Source organism: Pelophylax lessonae, assembly GCF_965119305.1.
Source record: "Pelophylax lessonae genome assembly, chromosome: 5".
Classification (NCBI taxonomy): domain Eukaryota; kingdom Metazoa; phylum Chordata; class Amphibia; order Anura; family Ranidae; genus Pelophylax; species Pelophylax lessonae.
The window spans coordinates 474,036,368-474,059,219 of record NC_138772.1 but is presented as its reverse complement, the minus strand read 5'-3'; the positions used below and the strand labels follow the sequence as shown (position 1 = coordinate 474,059,219).

The window sequence follows — 22,852 nt, the reverse complement described above, 5'->3', positions numbered from 1 at the left end:
CTATAAACTTTTTATGCAAATCCATGGAGGTAATAGGACCTATTTTTGCAGTGTGCACAGCCTTTTTGAGGAGACAGAAGTGGCGATTTACACCAGAGGCTCCTTGAGCAAGAAATATGGTGGATTTTTAGATTAAGCTCAAGGATGCCTCTAGGTCTGAAACGTTTTATCCTGTTAACAGTTTATCATAACAAAAAGCCTATAGATATAATGGATGTTATAAATGAATAGATATAATCCTACATGGAGACAGAGCTGATGTAGTCTTTGCCTTATACTGTATGTTGTTTTTAGATACTTTAGTTACAATGTAATACAGATAGTGTAACACGCCCCCCCCCCCCCCTATTACACAGGGATGAGTTTTTGTGACCTAGAGGGTCTAACACAGGGATCCTCAAACTACGGCCCTCCAGCTGTTACAGAACTACACATCCCATGAGGCATTGGAAAACTCTAACATTCGAAGACATGACTAAGCATGATGGGAATTGTAGTTCCTGAACAGCTGGAGGGCCATAGTTTGAAGACCCTTGGTCTAACAGATAGCTATGAATAAGGCCTCATTGGCCAAAACGCGTTGGCATCCTTGTCATGACCGGATTTTAGCATTTTTACAATGAACTACATTCAAAGGATCAACATCTGACTGCTATTTTTTTTTCCTACGGTTTTTCCAATAACCTGAATCATTTTCTTTTTAAAGAAATCCGTACTACGAGAGAAAACAGATGCCCCTATATACATACTTATTAGTTGGCAATGTCTCAAAAGTATTGAATCAGCATGACTGAGATAACTGGTATTTTCAGAAGGAGAGGTTAGCAGCCTACACACTTCTGCAAGTAAAAGTTTCACAAGTTTCCATTAGTATGTATAAGATCTTTGTCTTTGTAGCAGAGTGTTATTTTGCATCTAGTTCTTCCTAACACACCTTCACCCTCTATACGTTTATGGACTCTCCGGCAAAAATAAAACACGTACATACCTACCCTTTTAAGCTTAATGATGGAACCATAGCTTTTCAATGGTTCAACCACTTTTGCTTCAAGTCTTTCAACCTGATAATACAATTAAAAAAAAAAAAAAAATCATTAACACAATCACAATACAGGTCATCATCTTCCAGATGTATTTACAGAAAAGTAATGCAATACAAAAGCTATTGAAATATTCCAACATACTGCATCAGACCAGTTTGAAAGCTGTCATTTCAGATTTACCTCCTGTGCCATCTACTGGTATGATGTTTAATTCCTACTGTTCCATGCACACTGTATACAGAATACCTCTGATTAAGGAAAAATTTTCAGATGTCCTACGAATTATGGAGAATATACACTATACTCATTTTAGGGTTGCTATGGGGGCACAAAAAAAAAAAAAGGAGCCATGATCCATAAGGGGCCCCAGAAGAGGAGGTTTGGGGCCACTCTTTGCAATACCATTGCACAGAGCAGGGGAGTGTAACATGTTTTTTTTTTTTTTTTTTTAAATTAACCTTTACTAACACTTTAAGAGGATCTGCATGCTCCTCATGCACTCTGCATGGCCATTATCATTATGCATGCTGCACGCAGCTCCTCCTAATAAATAAAGTCTGCTGCTGTCTGAGGTAAAACTGTAGATGGATCTAAAGCAAGTGTACCCACACAACACACAAAAATTCAGCTTTGTGATTCGCTGCGCCTCTGTGGCAAACTAGGTCCCATGCTGCCATTTTGTTTTTCCTTTGTCTTTGGGAGCAGACTGTCTCTTTCTGGTTCTCTTAGCCAGCCCCTTACTGAAGCGGCACAAGGTCATCCTACAGTGCTGTGTATACCCTAGCTGATGCCTCCTGGCGTATCAGACACTGGTTTTCCAGGAGGCTGCAGGAGCATGGGGATGTTATTTTTGCCTAGGCGTGAATGGAGGCAGGGAATAGGATCTAAAAAGTAAAATTAATAAGCAGAAATTCACACTTATTTATGTAGGCATCTGGGTAGAAGGGAGGGGAATTTTCTATATTCTTTATAGAGTAATCAATTAAAAGGTCACATTGGGGCTGATTTACTAAAACTGGAGAGTGCAAAATTTTGCACTCTCCAGTTTTAGTAAATCGACGCCATAGTCTTTATATATTTTCCAATGAAAGTGAATAAATCATTTGAACAGAAAAAAGTCACATTACCAGGGTGAAACATTTAGAGAAAACTGCAAGGACCCATATCAGTCTGTTATTTTAAGCAGCAGACTTGACCTAAAAATATTGTGTGTGACAATACAGTGTGTGTATATATATGCGCATCTCAAAAAATTTGAATATCATTAAAAAGTGAATTTTAGTAATTCAATGCAAAAAGTGAATCTTCTATTATATATATAGATTAATTACACACAGAGTGATATTTCAAGCATTTCTCCCTTTTATTTTGAGGATGATGGCTAACAGCTAGTGAAAACCCAAAATTCAGTATCTTAGAAAATTTGAGCAAAAAAAAAAAAAAAGGGCTCATCCTGAGGACAGAGGAGGAGCCTACAAATGGCGCACGTAGTGAGCCACTGCTAGGAGCACCAGGCAGCCATCCCTCCATACAGTCACATACCTGATGCCCTTTTAACCATCCCGCCTCCCTCACACTCAGGGCGGCATAGTCCTCCCCCGGTCTAAGAGGGTACAGGGCTGCCTGACGTGTACGGCTGGAGTGGTGGAGGTAGTGAATCGGCTGGACGAGGAGAGAGTAAGCGGGCAGCTCTGGAGGATCCCGGAACCCCAGGCAGGTCAGCAACTGTTGTGCTGTGTAGGAGGGTGTGAGATGAAGCTGTATTCTGGAGAAAGCTGAAAGTGGTGGAAGACGATCGGGATGAGCCGAATGGTAAACGACCTGTGCTCGGAAGTACCGTACCTGGGGGAGCCCAAGACAAAGCTAAGGAGTCACTAGCACGGCTAAGGAGTGGAGACCGAGGGAAAGAGATGGGTTATTCACAGATAGTGTGTTTTCTGCTGAGAGGTGATCGAAGAGCTGAGAAAACTGAATCCTCCTAAATTCCTCCTTTTCTTAGGACATTGATCCTCCCAAGGCAAGTCACCTATGCCCTTGCAGACCCCCCCCCCCCCCCAATCAGAGTGGTGAGTCCTGTCTTTTCATTTTGTTTTAAAAGGTGCGACAATATTTTGGAGAAACCACAGGACTACAGGGGTAAACATTACTGATGACCCATGGGCCTGTTTATTTCAGAAAAGTTAAAAAATATTACAAAAGTACATTAGTACCAAACTTAATAAATGCAGCAAGGGGGGGCAATCACAAAAAAATGGTTAGAATCAGAAGGCCCCACTCTCAGAGAATGGTTTAAAAGAACTGTGTGTGTGTGTGTATATATTATATATATATATATATATATATACACACACATATATACACACACACACACACACACACACATACACACACACAAACACACACACAGACTAATAAATATTCTGAGATTTGGGTGGATTAGGGGAAGAAAAGGGAAAGTAAAGATGGATGGAGAAAAAGGAGAGGAGGTACAAGAAAGCCATAGACATGTAATAGAAGGGATGTTGGAGGGACCATGGGAGGGGAGATATGTATTATTCCAATATATTGTTTGATCTGCACTTTTGTACGCTTTTAAACTATTTAAAGAAAAAAAAAAAAATACAGAAAGGTTGGCACACTTAAAAGCACGACCATGTCCAGTTTAGTATGAACTCAATACTTGGTCGGGACTCCTTTTACATGAATTACTGCATCAATGCAGCGTGGCATGGAGGCGATCAGCCTGCGGCATTGCTGAGGAGTTATGGAAGCCCAGGTTGCTTTGATAGCAGCCTTCAGCTTGTCTGCATTGTTGGGTCTGGTGTGTCTCATCTTCCTCTTGACAATACCCCACAGATTCTCTTTGGACTTTTGGTCAGTTGCATTTGCTGGCCAACCAAGCACTATGATAACATGATCATTAAACCAGGTATTGGTAGTTTTGGCAGTGTGGCCAGGTGCCCCAAGTCCTGCTGAAAAATTAAATCAGCATCTCTATAAAGTAATTCAGTAATTCATGCAAAAGGAGCCCTGACCAAGTATTGAATACATACTATACTGTACATTGACACACTTTTCAGTAAGCCAAAATTAACCTTTTTTTTTTTTTTTTTGTGGTTTTCTGTAATAATGGGATTTTTGACTTCCTGTAAAATCCATTTCTCTGATGTTCATTGATGGACACACCCTACAGGCAGAGAGAAAAATCTTGAGCATGCCTATGGGGCAGTTCCTGGGGGTATATGCACACTTACTGCTTGTTACAAAACTGAAGACCTATAGCAGGGTCAGAAGAAACAAACCCAACTCCATAGAGGGGCGGGTGCTGTGTTAGTCAATGACCATCAGAGAAATTGATTTTTTGGTAAGTCAAAAATCCCATTTTCTCCTTCGTTCATGGACGGACACGTCACTTTATCTTCTTGACTGTAGGGACATCCCAAAGCAGTGTAAAAACATGAGGGGTGGGAACAGGGCTGCTGTTAGAAATCAAGGGGCCCCCCATGCAGCCTACCTGGAAGGGCATCCCCGAATATGCCAAGACAATATTTTCACAAAAAATACACTTAAGTCATTATTAGCGGATACAATAATAACCTGTGTGAATTAACTTTTTTTTTTTACATTAAAATAAAAATTTTATAAAAAAAAAGGTTTACATGTATTTTTTTTACAACTTATTATTTTTTTTTTTTTTTTGGACAGGGAAGTCTGCAGTAGGGCTGCACAATATTGGAAAAAAAAGTACATTGCGATATTTTTTTTTCAACGATATATATTGCGATATTGAGAGGAAATCATGGAAGTATTGCAGCAGCGCAGCCTTCTTCTGATTGTAATTGCAGATTGCACCATATAGCCAGGGCAGGTCAGGGTTAATGTTATTGTAGGGAGTGACAGTGACAGTCAGTGTGGATTAGGCACAGTCAGGACACAGTGGTGGCAGGAGGTAGAAGAACACAGCCTGACATGACATCCGTCCAGTCCCACACGTACGGATTTGACTCTTCACTCTGAACTGTTATGATACAAGCTTGTTCCAGTTCTTCAATGTCAGTATGCTGAGAGCCGCTGATTGGTTACAGGGAGGAGCTGAGCTCCTCACTCTAGGATCATATTACCATCAGCTGGAGAACTGGCTAGCTGCAGGCAGGCAGACTGAACGTGTGGGACGCATGTCGGGCTGTGTTCTGCTACAACCACTATGAGTTATCCCGACTTCTCCCTGCCTAATGCCTATGCCTTACATCTTATCTTCAGCGATGTGAATATCGCCCACGCCCACAGCACGATAGTCGATATCACATCGACTATCGCTCAGCCCTAGTCTGCAACGCTGTGGGATGGAGGAGGCGGCACAGTGAAAGGGGGGCACATGGGGGGGAATCAGAAGCAGGCAAAACAGGGAGGGGGGAATCGGTGTCCAGAATTACAGGATAGATGCCCCGTGTTTTTATCTCCCTGCATCAGCTGGAAGCTGGTAAGAGGGGGAGAAACTGGCTTTCAGGTGCTGCAGAGAGCCCCACATGGCTTCCTTCTGTAATTGCTGCTCTGCCCGAATGCATCGATTCCCCGTGCTGTTGGGGGCCCCCTACAGGAAAACTGGTGGTCCCCCCCCCCCCCGTCAGCATCCCTGGGTGGGAACAGCAGAACAAAACAACTTCCCCAAGGCTAACCAGGTAACTTGAAGCTCACCTGGAGCTCACCTGAGGTCCCATGGCGGCAATGGGGACCGCACTGGGGCAATCAAGCATCTCACGCCCTGTAGAAAGGTATGCAATGAGTGTGTGGCCAACGGACGTTGGAAAAAAAAAAATGCCAAGGCCGAGGCCTGGAGACTAAGATGACTGGAAACTGTACAGCAGAGATGCCTGGAACGAATCGTTCTGCCCACCTTAGAATGCCGGCTACTTCCAGAGCCGCCGGGACACATCTTGTGCCTAATCTTGTGCCCCCTTGGTGATTGACATAGGCCACTGCTGTGGCATTGTCCACTTGAATCCGTACAGGACACCCCTGGAGACAAAGTTTCCAATGATCCAGACAAAAGTCTTGATCGCTCAGAAACCAGTACATTGATCGGTAGCTTGGACTCATCCAGAGACCAGACCCCCTGGGCACACTCAGTGCAGAGGACGCCTCCCCACCGGGATAGGCTGGTATCTAAGGTGACAATCGTCCAGTACAGGGGAAGAAATAATTTTCCCTGAGGAAGTGCCGGAGAATGAAGCCACAAAACCAGGGACCCTCTCGTACTCCGGATCAGCAGGATCAGATTGTCCAGAGTCTGAGGATCCTTGTTCCTTTTTTACCAGAACCTTCTTTTGCAGAGATCTTGTGTGGACCTGTGCAAATAGAACCACCTCAAGGGTAGACATCATCAGGCCCAGCACCCGCATGCAAGTCCAAAGAGACGACCGTCTGCTGGATAGCAGAAGCCGAATTGCCTCCTGCAACTTTTGAAGTTTCCCCAGAGGAAGATACACTCTGGCTGAAGACGAATCCAGAGTCAGGCCCAGATAGTCCAGGCATGTGGACGGAACCAGAGCAGACTCCTGAAGATTCAGAACCCAACCGAACTCCCTCAGCGATTGCAGAGAAATCTCCAAGTTGTCCAACAAGGTTGTCAAAGACACTGCTCGTAAAAAGCAGATCGCCAGGTACCCCAGTACTGCGATCCCCCCCCGACACAATAATGCTAGAACCAGGGCCAACACTCATGAAGACCAGAGGAGCGGAGGTGAGACCAAACGGTAAGGCCACAAATTGATAATGCTCCACACCAGGGATCCTCAAACTACGGCCCTCCAGCTGTTGCGGAACTACACATCCCATAAGGCGGTGTAAAACTCTGACATTCACAGCCTTGACTTGGCATGATGGGAATTGTAGTTCCTGAACAGCTGGAGGGCCATAGTTTGAAGACCCTTGCTCCACACCCACGGCAAAGCGGAGGAAGCGTTGATGAGCGACACATATTGGGATGTGAAGGTAGGCATCCTTGATAGCTATGAAATCCCCCTAATGTAAGGACGCCACCACTATGCGCATAGACTCCATTCGGATCTTCTGTTCCCGCACAAAGCCCCTCCTTCCTGGGGGACTGTAAACAGGTTTGAGCAAAAACCATTCCGACTTGGAACCGGAACAATCACCCCTTGAAGTAACAAGTCTTGCACCATGCCATAGTGATCCTTTAAGCAATCCGGGGACAGGCGCAGGTTGGAAGTAAGAATTTCCAGAGGAAACTCAATCTTGTAGCAGGATCGAATGGCTTAGTGGACCCACTTGTCATGTGGAGGAATAACTGTATGCAGGACTGGCAGAACCCGCTCGTGGTTTGCCTGACCATGACTTCTTGCAACCCCCAGTGGAGGCCCGAAAAGGCATGGCATCCATGGTCTTGAGACCCTGAGGGATGAAAAGGCGATGGGAATCCTTACCCTTGGAAGCCTGAGGAAGAAGAGAAGAAGAGTACTCTTTTCCCCTGTGATGCCTTTGATAAGGTCATCCAAGGAAGCTCCAAACAGGTGATTCCCCACAAATGGAAGATCGGACAAGACCTTTTTAGAAGCCTGGTCCGCAGACGAGCATTTCAGCCAGATAATGCGCTGCGGGACCACTGCTGAGACAGACCGTCTAGAAATCAGGGGAGTGGCATCCAAAGAGGCGTCATGGATAAACGGTAGCCCTTGGCCCAAATGATCCGCCAGCTCCACAACAAAAGGGCGGGGGGCGTTTTCTCCTTCAGGTCCCGGCGTAGCATTTTATCCCATTTGGTCATAGCTTGTGACACTAGGGCAAAAGTAAATACTGGCCTAAGTGCTGACCCAGTCACAGTGAACATATGGCGGGTCAAGGCTTTCCGACCGCCTATCAGCCTGGTCTGAGAAAACTGGGAACTCTTCACGCGGAATTAAAGTGGCTTTATTTAACCTGGAAACCAGGGAGTCCACTAAAGGAGGTACTGTCCATTTTTAAGGAGGGACTCCTTGTAAGGGTACCGCACTGCAAAACGCTTCGGGATTGCAAGGGTGCGTTTTGGGCACCCCCACTGTTTATTAGACAATATTGTCAAACAAGGCAGGGAAAGGGGAACACCCTCGCCGTTTTTGAGACCTGTGGGTGCCAAAGGTTACCCGCGCCTCTGATGCTGCGTTAGTCGCATCTTCCATATGCAAAGTTTCCCACACTGATACAATCAGTGCATCCACTAGCACCTTTTCATGTGCTGCTAGAGGACCAGAGGAATTATCCCGAGTACGCAGGGTGCATGGATGCAGACCCCGAAGGGTAACTTGCGTCCCTGGCAGCCGAATCAGACTCTAGATCTGAGGAGACAGAAGAAGCAGGTGAAGGCGGGTGGCGCTTTATGCTAGCCTGTTTGCCCAGGACCAAATCTACTTTGGACACCAAGGACCAAGTACTACCAAGGTCAAGTACTCACAGCCGTACTATCTGCACACCATGTGGCGATCAGGAAGAGTAATATCGTCATATCACCACTAAATCACTGTCCATCTGACTCCAAAAACATAGCCGCCGCTATTTGCCATAAGAAACCATAGGAAAAAGGCTGCCGAGGCTACACAAACATGGCCAACGGGGTCCCGCCCAGGGAGGACACCAGAGCACAAAAATGACCCCAACAGGCGCCCCCCACCAGGCCCATCCCCCTTCCAAAGAACTAACGTTCCGTTGCCGACGCCCCCCTCCCCCATTGCAGCACCCCAAGTAACCTAAAAAGGCATGTACGGGGGGGGGGGGGGCAGATGGGTGGCACAGGACGCAATAAACCTCAGAGAAGGGGGGGGGATGCAAACTAGGAGAGAGGGAAGCTCGGGGGTCCAACCATCCCAGGGAGGGGCCCACATCCACCCCAAAACCCTCCAGGAGTAGAGGGGGGGGGTAACAGCTACTTACCACACCAGAAACAGGGTTGATACCGCTCCGGACAAGACACCGCTCCATCGTAATGTGGGTGCTGTTGGCCAGGAGGAAACGCTGCGACTCAGGCCGAAGCCAGTTCTTATGCGTCCTCGCAAGACGTTTAACCCGCAGGCCCGCCCAGTGGGGCTATGTCGCGACCGACCTAGCGCGTAGCTGCGCTCTGCACGCGCTCGCTGGCTAGACTGGGGGGGTCCTAATAATCTAGATTATCCAGTGCATCACCCAGTCCGGCACTTGCTTGTAGATTCTCACAGGAACAAAATAATAAAAAAAGGAGGAAAAATTTCCATATAAAAAGGAAAAAGATTGCCAGACCAGAGATTCCAGCAAGGGACTAGGTCTTTACTCATGACTAGGCAGAAAAAAACAGAAGACCTATAGCAGGAAGTGGGAGTATGCCCCATAGGCATGCTCAAGCTTTTTTCTCTGCCTAGTGTCCTACCCCTGTAGGGAGCAGTATAACCCTACGGTCAAGAAGATGAAGTCCTGTGACCGTCAATGAACGAAAGAGAAATTCTAATTTTCTGAGATACTGAAGTTTGGGTTTTCACTAGCTGTAAGCCATAGTCCTCAAAACTAAAAGAAAAACGCTTGACATGTATCACTCTGTGTGTAATGAATCTACATAACATGGGAGTCTCACTTTTTGAATTGAATTACTGAAATAAATCAACTTTTTGATGACATTCTAATTTTTCGAGATGCACCTGTATAACAAAAACTGGGGGGAAAAAAAAAAAAAAAAAAAAAAAAGATTAAACCCGCTTGGTTGAAAAAGTCAACAGCACCACTTTTCTTTGGGATTTCATGCATGTACCCCTCTATATAACAGTGAAAAATTATAAAGGTTGTTACCTCTGCTTGGCGATAATCCTGAAGTTTGGCAAGTTCATCAGCAAAGCACTTCAACCCACGTTTAAGGTTTGGCGTTTCAGTGTCCGCATACGCATGGACCTCTCTAACCAGGAGATCTGCCTTGTCTCGCAATCTGGCAGTTTTACGCACATACCCAGCATAGATTTGGCACAGCTCACCAAAATGCTTCTCCACATTAGTAACCGTTTCTTGAATCTGCCTTGTCTGATTGTCCCTAGGAGGAAATACACATATAGAGCAGATAAGTAAATATATACTGTATGTTGATGCAGGTTTTAATCTAAGAAATACCAACTGAGATATCTCTGGAGATAATCTCAGAAAAGGAATGATGACGGTTACCTTTACTACCAAGCACAAGTGTTTTACTCCGATTCGGGTCTTACAGTTAGAATAGTACTGTCTTAAGGCCATTCAAATGCCCAACTTACTGTATGTCAGCAGCATAAAAAATTGTTAAAGCAGTTTTCTTCTTTCAGCAAGAAATAGAAGACTGCTTTATTATACGGAACTTAAGAAGTCTACAACTGGAACTCCTCTGAACCGATTTGTTGTCCAAGCTGCAGCAGCAATCAAATTAAGAATGGAATTGTGTTTATATTATAAAAAGTCAGTACAGCTCTGAGTGCTGCAAATAACTGATGGTCCCGGGTAGTGATTGCAGAGACTGGCTGTTTGTTTACATCCCCAGGTAAACTCAGGGGTTCATGCTTCTACCTGAAAGTGCTAAACATCAAGAACACCTTTGAGTCAAACTCCCCTCAGAGATGGCCATGTGACCAAAAGTCTAAAAACTGGCTTGTCTTCCTGCATAGCAGACACCTCATGATCAGTGGGGGACCAGAGCAAGTATTTTAGCTCTCTTACAGTTCTTTAAGTATCCATCAGAACCTTTACATTAATATTTGGCTATAGCAATTCTTAAAAGTAGACCTTTGCCCCCAAACACTAAAATAAATTGTTCGGCATGCTGATCTTAAAACATAATTTGTTAGAATCTCGTATTTGCAATTCACATTTTTTTTTTGCACCGATCCTGGAGTTACTGCAATACCAGGTCGATGCATGGAGTGGACAGAGCAAGCTCTTCTTCCATCTCCCTGTTCTAAAAATCCATTTAATATATGGTCCCGAGATAAGGGACGTATCAGATATTAAACTGATAAGAACAGATACTACACTTGATCTTAGCCAAAAGGCCGAGAAGCGATTTGCAATTCACATTTTATTCCCTCTTTCTGATACATTAAGGCACTGGTAACAGGGCCTCACAGCTGCCTCCTGGGAAGGCTAAATCATCAGTACCTTTTAGGGAGATTTCATCTGTAAACTGAAAACTCTTGTGGGAAAATAGCTTTTTGTTGTTTGTAAGTTGCCATAACTTTATCAACGCGAGTGTTGGGTAGCCTAATGCTACTTACATTGTCTTCAAAAAGTATAAATATTAGCAACCAGACCCAGATCTTGTACGGGGCATACAGAAGAACTGACGTCATTGGTAGGCCAGCAGTGACAACGCGGAAGAAGCTGCTGGCCACCAATTACGTTTCCTATTCAAAATGGTGGAATGAGACTATAAGAGGAGCATTAGAATTAGGCAACACAGAAACCATGGAGGAAAGTAATTATAATAAGATGTGTTTATTTTGCTTTATAACTAGAGTGATGGTGGCAGTTATGCTCATAATATGCTTAAGGCTTCATTCACACCTGAGCGTTTTGTTTTCAGGCGTTTTTCGCAGGCGTTTGGAGGCAGGCATTGACATCTAACAAAAGCGTGTAATCTGCCAAAAAAGAAGCTCATGTACTTTTTTGAGCTTCGGATGTTTTGCTTCAGGCGACAAAACTCTCAGATGTGAACAGGGGCCATTGAAATGAATGGGATTTTGCTTGTTGGGCGTTTTTAGACTTCAGAGATGAGCGTTTTATGAGCTGAAATACGCTCAGGTGTGAACAGGGCCTTAAGCTCTCATAAGAACAAGGCAAACAATCAGATTTCCATGAAAGAGTTACAAATATAATTTACAGGTGCATTTGGAAATGCTGGAGAAGCTCCTCAGATCTGAACACCTGAAATAAAGATGTTCTTGTAAAGACATTCCATGACCATTAAAATAATAATTAGAGGATCTCCAGTCTACGGTTTACTTTGTTTGGCTGCCAAGTACATAGACGGAATCAGTTTCTCCTCTGCATTAATAATGACCTCTATCCACCAGTGCAGAACTCCCGCTTATGAATAATTTATATTTTTCTTCGCCCCTTGCTGGAGGCTCACATCATCCCTTTATAGTGTTCCTGAATATCAACATAGGGAACAGACTACGCATCTAATCATATGTTTATTCAACTAAATTCAGGGAAAGACCAATCACAAGACTTGGGATCAGCGAACAAAAAAACTTTCCTGAGTATTTTCCTCATGTCAGTACAATCAGGTTCCTCAATTCAGTAATGGAAACAAGATACAGAGATATGGAACTTTTTATTGCATCTGTAAATGCTAATCACCTGGCTGATCTAATAGGGTGACATCTAGGGCTGGTTCACACTAGCTGCTGCACTGGAAAAGCTTGTGTGTGGTGCGGTGGGGCCAAGATCACTGCTGATCGAAGTGGTGATGCGCTCAGCTCGGCACATTGCACTGTTTCCTTTTATTTTAACAAACTTTATTGAGATGTCATACAGACATGTCAAAGTTCAATTGCCTGCCATGTGGTGGGAGCCATTTGATTGCCTTGCACTGCACTGATAAAAAAAAAAAAAAAAAACGGACGTAAAGATGTCTATGGGGCTGTAATGTGCAGGACTGAGAAGACTTGTGGCATGCATGTAAACAATCACTGGAGGCCTCCACCAATCTAAGGCCAGCCATAGATGGTTCAAATCTCGGCCAATTCAGCAGGATTCGAACCATTAATGGGCAGGCTGAATGTACCAAGTTGATGGATCAACTTGGGTACAACCAGCCTGCCGGATACACTTACGATTATCGCAAGTGGCTGCTATATCCGCTAGCAATATATATATATATATATATATATATATATATGTATGCTATATCCCGGCGGGACCGGCTTCCCCCGTCGAAAGAAGACAATTGCTCGGCAGGAGGGATTCCCCTGTAAACACTGCCTGTGTTGATGGGGGAATCGTGTGAATTTCTTTCCTGCAACACGTGGTGGCAGGAAATACGTTTGTACCGTCTATGGGCGGCCAAAGTGCCCATCTATGGAGGGGTAGGGTAGTATAAGGTAAGTGTACTTTGTTTTAACCCAGGGGTCTCCAAACTTTCTAAACAAAGCCAGTTTTAAAAGAATAGGGTGGGAATCCAGATGCTGTCCTGGAAGATTCATGGAAATACCGTTACCGGTAAGTCTAACAGGGGTTTTCCCCCTTCATCTTCCACGACAGCTACTTGGAGAGGATAAGCAGGATAATATACCTTAGGGAGGGATGACAGCCTGCAGCACTTTCCTTCTAAAGGAGAGGTCCTGGCGGGAGAGCATTTGCACTTTATAATGCTTGATGAATGCATGAGAGGAAGACCAGACAGCAGCTTTGGATATTTCTTCCAATGATGCTCCTGCTCTTTCTGCCCACGATGTGGCCAAAGATCTTGTAGAATGAGCCCTAATTCTGTTAAGAGGGGCATGACCTGAGGAACTGTAGGCTTCGCAAATGATTTCGCTAATCCACCTGGCGACTGAGCTTTTGAAGGCCCTAAACCCCTTCCTGGGACCACTAAAAGAAGCGGAGAGGAATTTCTAAATGCACTAGTAATCTCTAAATAGTGAGGTAGACTTCTTCTAACCTTCAGAAAAACTCTTTCCTCCCCCAAATTCCTGTGAGAGGTACAAAAACAAAGAAGACCCACTTCCTGTGACCTGTGAAAACTGGAAGAAACTTTTAGGTTATTGCAAATGGTCTGATTTAATAAACACCCTATCATCCAATATTCTCAAAAAAGGGGTCCTTACAGGAAAAGGATTCCAAGGCAGAAATCCTTCTACCCGAGGTGATGGCTAGAAGAAAAACAAACAATCTTCATAGTTATCAACTTTAACTACCTCAATACTGGGCACTTAAACCCCCTTCCTTCCCAGACCAATTTTCAGCTTTTAGCGCTGTTGCATTTTGAATGACAATTGCGCGGTCATGCAACACTGTACCTAAACCAAATTTGTGTCATTTTTTCCCCACAAATAGAGCTTTCATTTGGTGGTATTTGATCACCGCCAGGTTTTTTCTTTTTTGGTGCACAAATAAAAAAAGACCGAAAAGTTTAAAAAAAAAAAAAAAGTTTTTTTGTTTAGGTTATAAAATTTTGTAAATAGATAATTTTTTTCCTGCACTGATGAGCACTGATGACGCCGCACTGACAGGCACTGATGAGGAGACACTGATGGGGTGGCACTGATGGGGTGGCACTGATATGCAGCACTGATGGGCACTGATAGGTAGCACTGATATGCAGCACTGATATGTGGCACTGAGAGATAGCACTGATATGCAGCATTGGTGGGCACTGATAGGCAGCGCTGATGGGCACTGATAGGCAGCACTGATGGGCACTGATCGGCGGCACTGATGGGCACTGATAGGCGGCACTGATGGGCACTAATGGGTGGCACTGATGGGCAGCCCTGATCGGCACTGATGGGGGGCACTGATGGGCACTGATAGGCAGCACTGGTGGGCAATAACGGGCACTGGTGGGCAGCACTGATAGATGGCATTGGTGGGCAGCACTGATAGGGGGGGCACCACTGGCAGGCTCTCTGAGCCCTGTTTGCCATCCCTGGTGGCCATGGTGGGCATCCCTGGTGGTCATGGGTGGGCATCCCTGGTGGCTCTAGTGGCATCCCCTCCCCCCAGGGCTGCACTGGTAATCAATTATCTGATTACCAGCACAGACCCCCCCTGTGATCAGTGAGTAATTAGAAATACTCACTGATCACCCCGGCTGCAGAATCGATCCTCTGATCTTCTCCTCACTGACAGGATCTGTCAGGAGGAGAAGAGATCAAAGCCGTTACAACGGCTGTATTGACATTACATGACGGCTGTGATTGGTCACAGCCGTCATGTGATCAGGAGGGCCAATCACAGGGCCCTCCTGCCGAGGCTTGTTGCTCTGTGTCCTAGGGACACAGGCACATCGAGATTGCGCCGCTGCGCGTGCCCGCGGCGGCGCGATCTCTCTCCCTCTGAAGGACGTTCCGGAACGTCCATTCAGAAGGACGAGACTCCCACCCGGCCGTATATGTGCTATGGCCCGGGTGGGAGGTGGTTAAAGAAACCTCACTCAAAGGTTCAAAAGGAGCTCTGTAAAAGCATACAAAACTGAAGACAGGTCACATGGGGAAATCTGCCTAACTAACCTGGGAGCATGTCTGGTTCTCAATAAGAGATCTTTTTACTAATGGTTCCTCGGCTAGCCTGACAATCTAAGAAAAGTGACAGGGTGGCAACCATAATTATTATTATACAGGATTTATATAGCGCCAACAGTTTGTGCATCGCTTTACAATGTGAGGGAAGACAATACAGTTACAATACAATTCAAAACAGGAGGAACTAGAGGGCCCTGCTCGTAAGAGCTTACAATCTAGAAGGGAGGGTCAAGTGAAACAAAAGGCAATAACCGTGGGGGATGGGCTGATGGAGAAAATGGAGGTATATTTGTTAGGTGTGGGTAGGATAGGCTTCTCTGAAAAGGAGGGTTTTCAGAGATCGCCTAAAAGCTAATAGAGTAGGAGATAATCGGACAGATAAGGGTAAGGAGTTCCATAGGATTGGAGAGGCTCTGGAAAAGTCCTGGAGGCAAGCATGGGAGGAGGTGACGAGGGAGCTAGAGAGCAAGAGGTTTTGAGAGGAACGAAGAGAACGATTATTAGTAATTTTAAGAGTACTAACAGAAAGGCCCTTTTATACTCCCTCAGGTAAATAAAAGTCTAAAATACAGGGAATAAAACAAAAAAAAAAAAGTCAAACCAACCCTTTTTCTGCAAGGAAACATACATTTTTCAAACCTTACTGTAATTTTTTTCTTGTGACCAACTTACGGCTGTCCAGAATTGTACTACCAACTCTTTCCAAACACCCTTTCAATGGTAGGATGCGCCGCTCAGCCTCCAAACCGTCAACTGGTAAATCCGAGGGTTTGGATGGAACACTAACCCTTGTCATAGGAGGTCCCTTCGATCCAGCAGGGGCCAGCTGCTGAAAGGGTTCTCAGGGTTGAGAACCAACTCCATCACAGAGCTAACTGGATTACTTCTGCTGGTTCCTGGACAATCTTTCGGATTACTAACAGGCAACAGCGCAAATGGCGAGAAATTGTCAGCGCATCTGTCCCTAAAGCTTCCATCTATCTTTCCTGTGAGAAGGCTGGAGGCTTCTAATTTTGAGGGGACACAGAAATACACTAAGGGTATTCCCCATCTTAGTGTGATCTCTTGTAACACTTCACTGTTCAGCACCCAAATTGCTGATGCTGACTCTCACCCGACTCAGATAGTCTGCTAGAATATTTTCTGAGCCGCTGATGTGGACAGCCCTGATTAAGGCAATATGGTCTTCTGCCCAACTCAGGATCTGCTGGGTTAGGGATAAAAGACTGTTTGAGGGGATTTCCCGCCTGCTTGGTGAGCTATGCTATGCTATGACTGTAGTCTTCTCAGAAAAGACCAACAGCTCGTCTGCTTGAATCCTCGGTTCCAGAGCTACTAATGCCTTCCCCACTGCAAGGAGCTCTCTGAAATCAGACGACTAGGCTGCCTCCTCTAGCAGCCAGGATCCCTAAGCTTGCCAGTCCCCTAAGTGAGCTCCCCAACCCCAAAGACTGGTGTCGGTGGTTAATTTAATTGGGGAACACTGTACCCAAGGCCTCCCTCGCTGCAAACGCTCTGGATGTTCCAACCAGGACAGACTCAAAGTCTCTGTCGGAGAGTTGATCGGATTCAAGGAGCCTTTTTTTGCAATCCCAAAATTTTATTAAAAAAGGATTGAAGGTGCCTGGAATGCAATTGAGCCCATGGCATCTGTGATCGCTGTCATTAAACAGCTGCATCGCATGAGTATATTTGGTAACCCAAGAAGGACAGACTCCAAGAAGGCACCAGGCACAATTTTTCTAGATTGATTTTCCAGCCCAACCTCTGAAGGGTTTGCAAAAGCAACTCAACTCTAGATGTCTTGAAAGTCTCTTTCTCCCGTGCAAAGATTACCAAAACGTCTAGATAAGGAACTATTGAAATTTTCAGTAAACAAAAATAGGCCATGACTTTGGCCATCATTTTTTGTAAAAATTCTTTGGGCAGCAGAGAGACCAAAACGGCAGAGACCTGAACTGTCCATGGCATGGTTCGTTATCTGTGAAAGGCACAAATCTCTGGAATTTCTGAGGACTCTGGGAAATTGTCACATCCTGAAGGTCCAGAATGTTACATGAAAATATCTGGTGTTAACAGATTTCTGACTGAATAGATTTCTGATTGTATAGATTTCTGACTGAATAGATGCTTTCCATACAGTGAACTATCAGTAAATCAGAAATTTGTTCAGGACCCCTAAATTGATGATCATCCGAAACTTGCCGGATTGTCTTCTTTTCAAGAAAAATGCGAGTAGAAACCCTGAAATTTTTGATCCTGCAGGACAGGAGAAATGATTCGCTCCGACTCCCAAAGAGAAATGAGGTCTAGCATGACCTGTTTTCTCTCCTGGTCCCTGGGTAGTCTGATAAGAATCTTCGGGGTGAGAGCCCTCTCTTATAATCTGGAGGATAAAGGGATTTTCTGTGACTTCTGCCCACTGTTTGGCAAAAAGGGTCAACTTTTCCCCCACCCCTAACCTGGTGACACTGCAAACTTTTGGCAGGGGATGAAGTAGTAAAGAGTACCCCCCCCCCCTTTTTTTTGCTTGTCTTTATTGAAGGGTCACTTTCCCTTGGCCTGATGAACACCTGACAAACTCAGATTTGTTCTGAAAACCATGTAAAAAGCTCTTTTACCACGAGGTCTTTTTAGAGGGGGAAGCGCTTACTCCTTTCTGAGACCGGGCTAGGACTTCCTCCAGAGAAGAACCAAAAATTTACCTTCAAAGGGAATACCGTACAACTTGTTCTTAGAAGGCCCCCCTCCCAGCATTTCAGCCAAATAGCTTGCCAAGCAGAATTAATAAGTGCCAAGGCTTGGCCACGGATTTATCCGTTTCTGCCGCAGCGTCAGCCAGAAATGCCACAGATTTAGCGACGAAGGGGAGGGAATCTCTAACCTCCTCTACTGGAGTGTCAGAGGAAAGCAAACCATCCAGGCTCTGGAACAAAAAATCCAGTTTCCTAGCCATGCACGTGGAACCAGGGCTGGACCCAGGGAGAAAGCTGAGGCATCCCAAGCTTTCCACAGCAGAGCGTCAGCCCCAGGTCAGAGTCAGCCTTGAGCTAAAAGTTTATAAAACTAAAGGGATGGGAGAGACTTAGGTGAAACTGGTAATAAGAAAGCAAGGGTGACCAGCGCTATGGAAGTGTATCAATAATATGTGGTAAACAGGTGTAAGCTGCCAGCAACAGAACCCCGAGGGGTTAAAGTAAGTGACAAGTGCAAAAAAGTTGCCCCGGCGCTACCTCAAAGTGACATTTGTCGCTTATTTAAAATATATGTGCCACCATGTGAATGGTTCAGAAGAAAGTAAGTGAAATTTAAATAAAAGTGCACATATAAAAATAAATAATATTCCTTTTGTGACCAAGGATTTTTCTTGTAAATAAATTGTGCTAGGTATAAAAACCGATGTGAGAAGGTGCTCGTGTGCCAATAATTAAATAAATAGATAAATATGCAATGATAAAATAGTAGTGAAATTTTATTCCAATGTATGAATACAGTGCATAAATAAGTACAGTGCAAAGAAAAAAGCTGGATGGTGGTGCCACTAGAATGGTGATCCAGTGTAAAATAGATAATAGTAAAAGTGTCAATGGGACAAGTGAACACAAAAAAGAAATTCCCACTGTGAGAAACCGTAAAGTAAAATAATAAAAAATAAAGGGTTGCGTACACTAGTGTGGCCACCAGATGTCGCAATTGCAATACAACCTGTAGGATGGTATGTACTGGATTAGATGAGCACAGTCACGCAGGTTCCTTCCCCTCGGCGGACAGGTACACGCCAGTTGATGTTATAAAACATAAGAGAAAGGGAACCCCATTTGTGCAATAATCAGAGCCAGTAGTGAAAAAAAGGCATAGATAGCGGCCTCCAGCAGACGTCCTCTGACGAAACGCGTAGGGCGGGTCCATTGCGTCATACGTCACTTCCGGTTTACCAGCATCTGACCATGGAACGCGGAAGCTTCCCGGGAGACCGCAACTGATCACCAACAGCCTACACAGTGAGTGTATCTATGCCTTTTTTTCGCTACTGGCTCTGATTATTGCACAAATGGGGTTCCCTTTCTCTTATGTTTTATAACATCAACTGGTGTGTACCTGTCCGCCGAGGGGAAGGAACCTGCGTGACTGTGCTCATCTAATCCAGTACATACCATCCTACAGGTTGTATTGCAATTGTGACATCTGGTGGCCACACTAGTGTACGCAACCCTTTATTTTTTATTATTTTACTTTACGGTTTCTCACAGTGGGAATTTCTTTTTTGTGTTCACTTGTCCCATTGACACTTTTACTATTATCTATTTTACACCGGATCACCATTCCAGTGGCACCACCATCCAGCTTTTTTCTTTGCACTGTACTTATTTATTTATGCACTGTATTCATACATTGGAATAAAATTTCACTACTATTTTATCATTGCATATTTATCTATTTAATTATTGGCACACGAGCACCTTCTCACATCGGTTTTTATACCTAGCACAATTTATTTACAAGAAAAATCCTTGGTCACAAAAGGAATATTATTTATTTTTATATGTGCACTTTTATTTAAATTTCACTTACTGTCTTCTGAACCATTCACATGGTGGCACATATATTTTAAATAAGCGACAAATGTCACTTTGAGGTAGCGCCGGGGCAACTTCTTTGCACTTGTCACTTAGGTGAAACTGGTGGCAAAGGTTTCTGAACCACTGCAACAGATTTGGAAGTGGAAGAACCTAATCCAGCCAGTTTACCGCTAAATGACTGAAAAGAGGAAACAACTTCTTTCATGGCAGAAAATAACTCCTTCATAGAGGCTATTGACTCAGAACCTGCGAGACCTGAGATACAATTATCACAGAACAGTTCTTAGAATTATTAGGCAGCCTAGTCCTACAATTTCCACACTTTTCTTAACTAGTTTGTCAACATGAAAGAAAACCACAAAGTGAATGCACACATGGTATGTTATTTCACACCTATAGAGCCCTTATGCTCACATTTCGTAATGCAAGTGAAGGCGCATACTTTGGGGGTAGTGGTGGAAGTGGATGCAGCCACTGGATTAGTCTGAGCGGGTTCTCCCTCTGCAGGGGTCTCCTCATAATTCATAAGTGACAGGAAACCCACATCTGCAGGGCTGAAAATAAGCAGCAGTCTTTGCCAAGTGAACAGCACCACACTGAGAGGAGAGCACAGTCGCCAACAGTTTAGCCACTGCTTAGCAAAAACCCAGTCTCATTGCCGCTTAAGCCTGCCAGTAGAGCTGCACGATTGAGCGTTAAAAAAAATTAATAAAATAAATTGCGATCTTGACTCCTGGAGGGTCTGGAAACACAAAACAACCGAGGGTCAGAGGAAGGGTGGGGGCTTTTTAGATTATGTCTGATTTTTGTTTCCTGTATTTTATGTTAAGGGACACGCTAATGGGCATATTTTATGTTGAGCGCAACGCTGATTTACACGTTTTGTTTTGCCCATCAGCGTGCCCCCTAACATAAAATGTGCCCATCAGCGTGCCCCCTAACATAAAATGAGCCCATCGGCGTGCCCCCTAACATAAAAATATGCCCATCAGAGTGCCCCCGAACATAAAAATGTGCCCCCTAACAAAATGTGCCCATCAGCGTGCCCCCTAACATAAAATGTGCCCATCAGAGTGCCCCCGAACATAAAAATGTGCCCATCAGAGTGCCCCCTAACATAAAATGTGCCCATCAGAGTGCCCCCGAACATAAAAATGTGCCCATCAGTGTGCCTCTCATTTTATGTTAAGGGTCACGCTGATGGGCAAATTTTATGTTAGGGGGCACGCTGATGGGCACATTTTATGTTAGGGGGCACATTTTATGTTAGGGGGCACGCTGATGGGCACATTTTATGTTAGGGGGCACATTTTATGTTAGGGGGCACGCTGATGGGCACATTTTATGTTAGGGGGCACTCTAATGGGCATATTTTATGTTAAGAGCAACGCTGATGGACACGTGTTTGTTTTGCCCATCTTTCTGAGTCATAGCACAGACTTCAGATTCGGACCTCGGCCCAAAGAAAACTTTGGCGACCGGACCTCCTTGAATTTTAATTCATTACCCCTGCTGTAGAGGGCGGAGCCAATCATCTCTCAAAGTAGCTGTCCTAGAAGATAAGGGGGGAAATACACATTTTGGGTTGACACCACCACAGGAATAGAAGGGAAATCCTCCAATGGTGACACTGGTTCTGGTGACAAACAGGGATCCCCTCACTTTGGAGGGATTACTTCTCACTTCCTGTTTTGCCTATGGAAAATGAAGTAAAGGGAAATCTCCCCAATATGACACAGATAGTGAAAAAAACCTGACGGGGTTATAGCCCTCCCATAATCTAACCAAAATTTAAAAAAAAAAAGTCTTGCCTTTATTTCTACTTTACACCCTCTGCTGGGTTATTTTATGCTGTATGTGTCCTTCTGGTGAAGTGTCCCTTCACTCTCCGCCCCAGAGGTGCAATAGGAAGTGAGAGGTAATTAAGGGGGAAGGTTGGGGAATTCCCTGCTTAGGCAGTTGTCCCCAGAGGAAGATGTCTCTTCATTCCCTGTTCTAGGGACAGAATTAAAGGAGAAGTACAGCCAAAGCTCGTTTGGCTGTAATTCACCCTGTGGATCACAGGAGTTCAGTTCGTTCTGCACTCCTGTGACCCATTTTCAGCAGACAGCGGGCTAAAGTCCACTCTCTGCTGCTGTCAGCGTCGGTCCGGTACCTGGCTCAGCCTTGCAGCGAGCAGCTGAGAGGCTGGGCCAGTCGCTCCTACTCCTTCCACAGCCCAGTACTCCAGTGTGTGTGTGTGTGTGTGTGTGTGTGTGTGTGTGGGGGGGGGGGGGGGGTGTTATGGGGGAGCAGACAGCGATGACGGTCACCAGCTCTCTGATCAGGAAGCACTGAGAACCAAGCGATCAGCAATGGTTGAGCCTTACAGCCGGCAGGGGACAGATGCTGCATCCACCTAAGAAAGTATGATTTTTATAAAAAAAAAAAATTACAATATTTATCTTTTAAAGTATAACCAAAGATAGAATTTTTTATTTCTTTGGATAAAGTGGAGAGGGATAAGATCACCTGACGGTTTTTATTGCAGTCTGTGTCCTCGTTAAGAAGATTCCCCCTCTCTATATGTTCTGTTTATCATTGAAATCAAAGAAAATCCATAATTTTGGCTTGTCCTCCCAACAGTAATAGAGGGGAAATCTTCCACTGGGGACATTCAGGTGACAGTCATGGAATCCCTCACTTTGGAGGGATTTCTTCTCGCTTCCTGCTGTGACGATGGGACAGGAAGTGAAATCTCCCCGAGACACAGATGGCAAAGAAATAAAAAATCTGACAGGTTATAATCCCCCCCCCCCTTTACTGTATACAATTGGAAAAAATAAAGCCTGCTCTACTTTATATCCCCTGCCATGTTATTTTATTTTTTGCTGTATTTGTACCATTGGAGAAATTTCTCTTCACTTCCTGCACCAGAAATGTGACAGGAAGAGGGGAGGACATTCCCTTTGTTGGCATTTGTCCCCATTGGAGGATTTCTCCTCACCGGTTCTGGGGACAATTTGGA

At 44.7% G+C, this 22,852-nt stretch overlaps 1 protein-coding gene across 1 annotated transcript in view; it reads right to left on the bottom strand.

The window, feature by feature from the left end:
• Nucleotides 1-22,852, bottom strand: part of CIBAR1 (CBY1 interacting BAR domain containing 1) — a 45,348-nt gene that overhangs the window by 21,856 nt on the left and 640 nt on the right. Inside the window, exons 2-3 of the mRNA XM_082259415.1 lie at nucleotides 9,849-10,083; nucleotides 993-1,061 (exon numbers count right to left, since the gene is read on the bottom strand). Of these exons, the coding sequence (XP_082115541.1) occupies nucleotides 993-1,061; nucleotides 9,849-10,083 (304 nt within the window). The remainder of the gene's footprint in view (nucleotides 1-992; nucleotides 1,062-9,848; nucleotides 10,084-22,852) is intronic.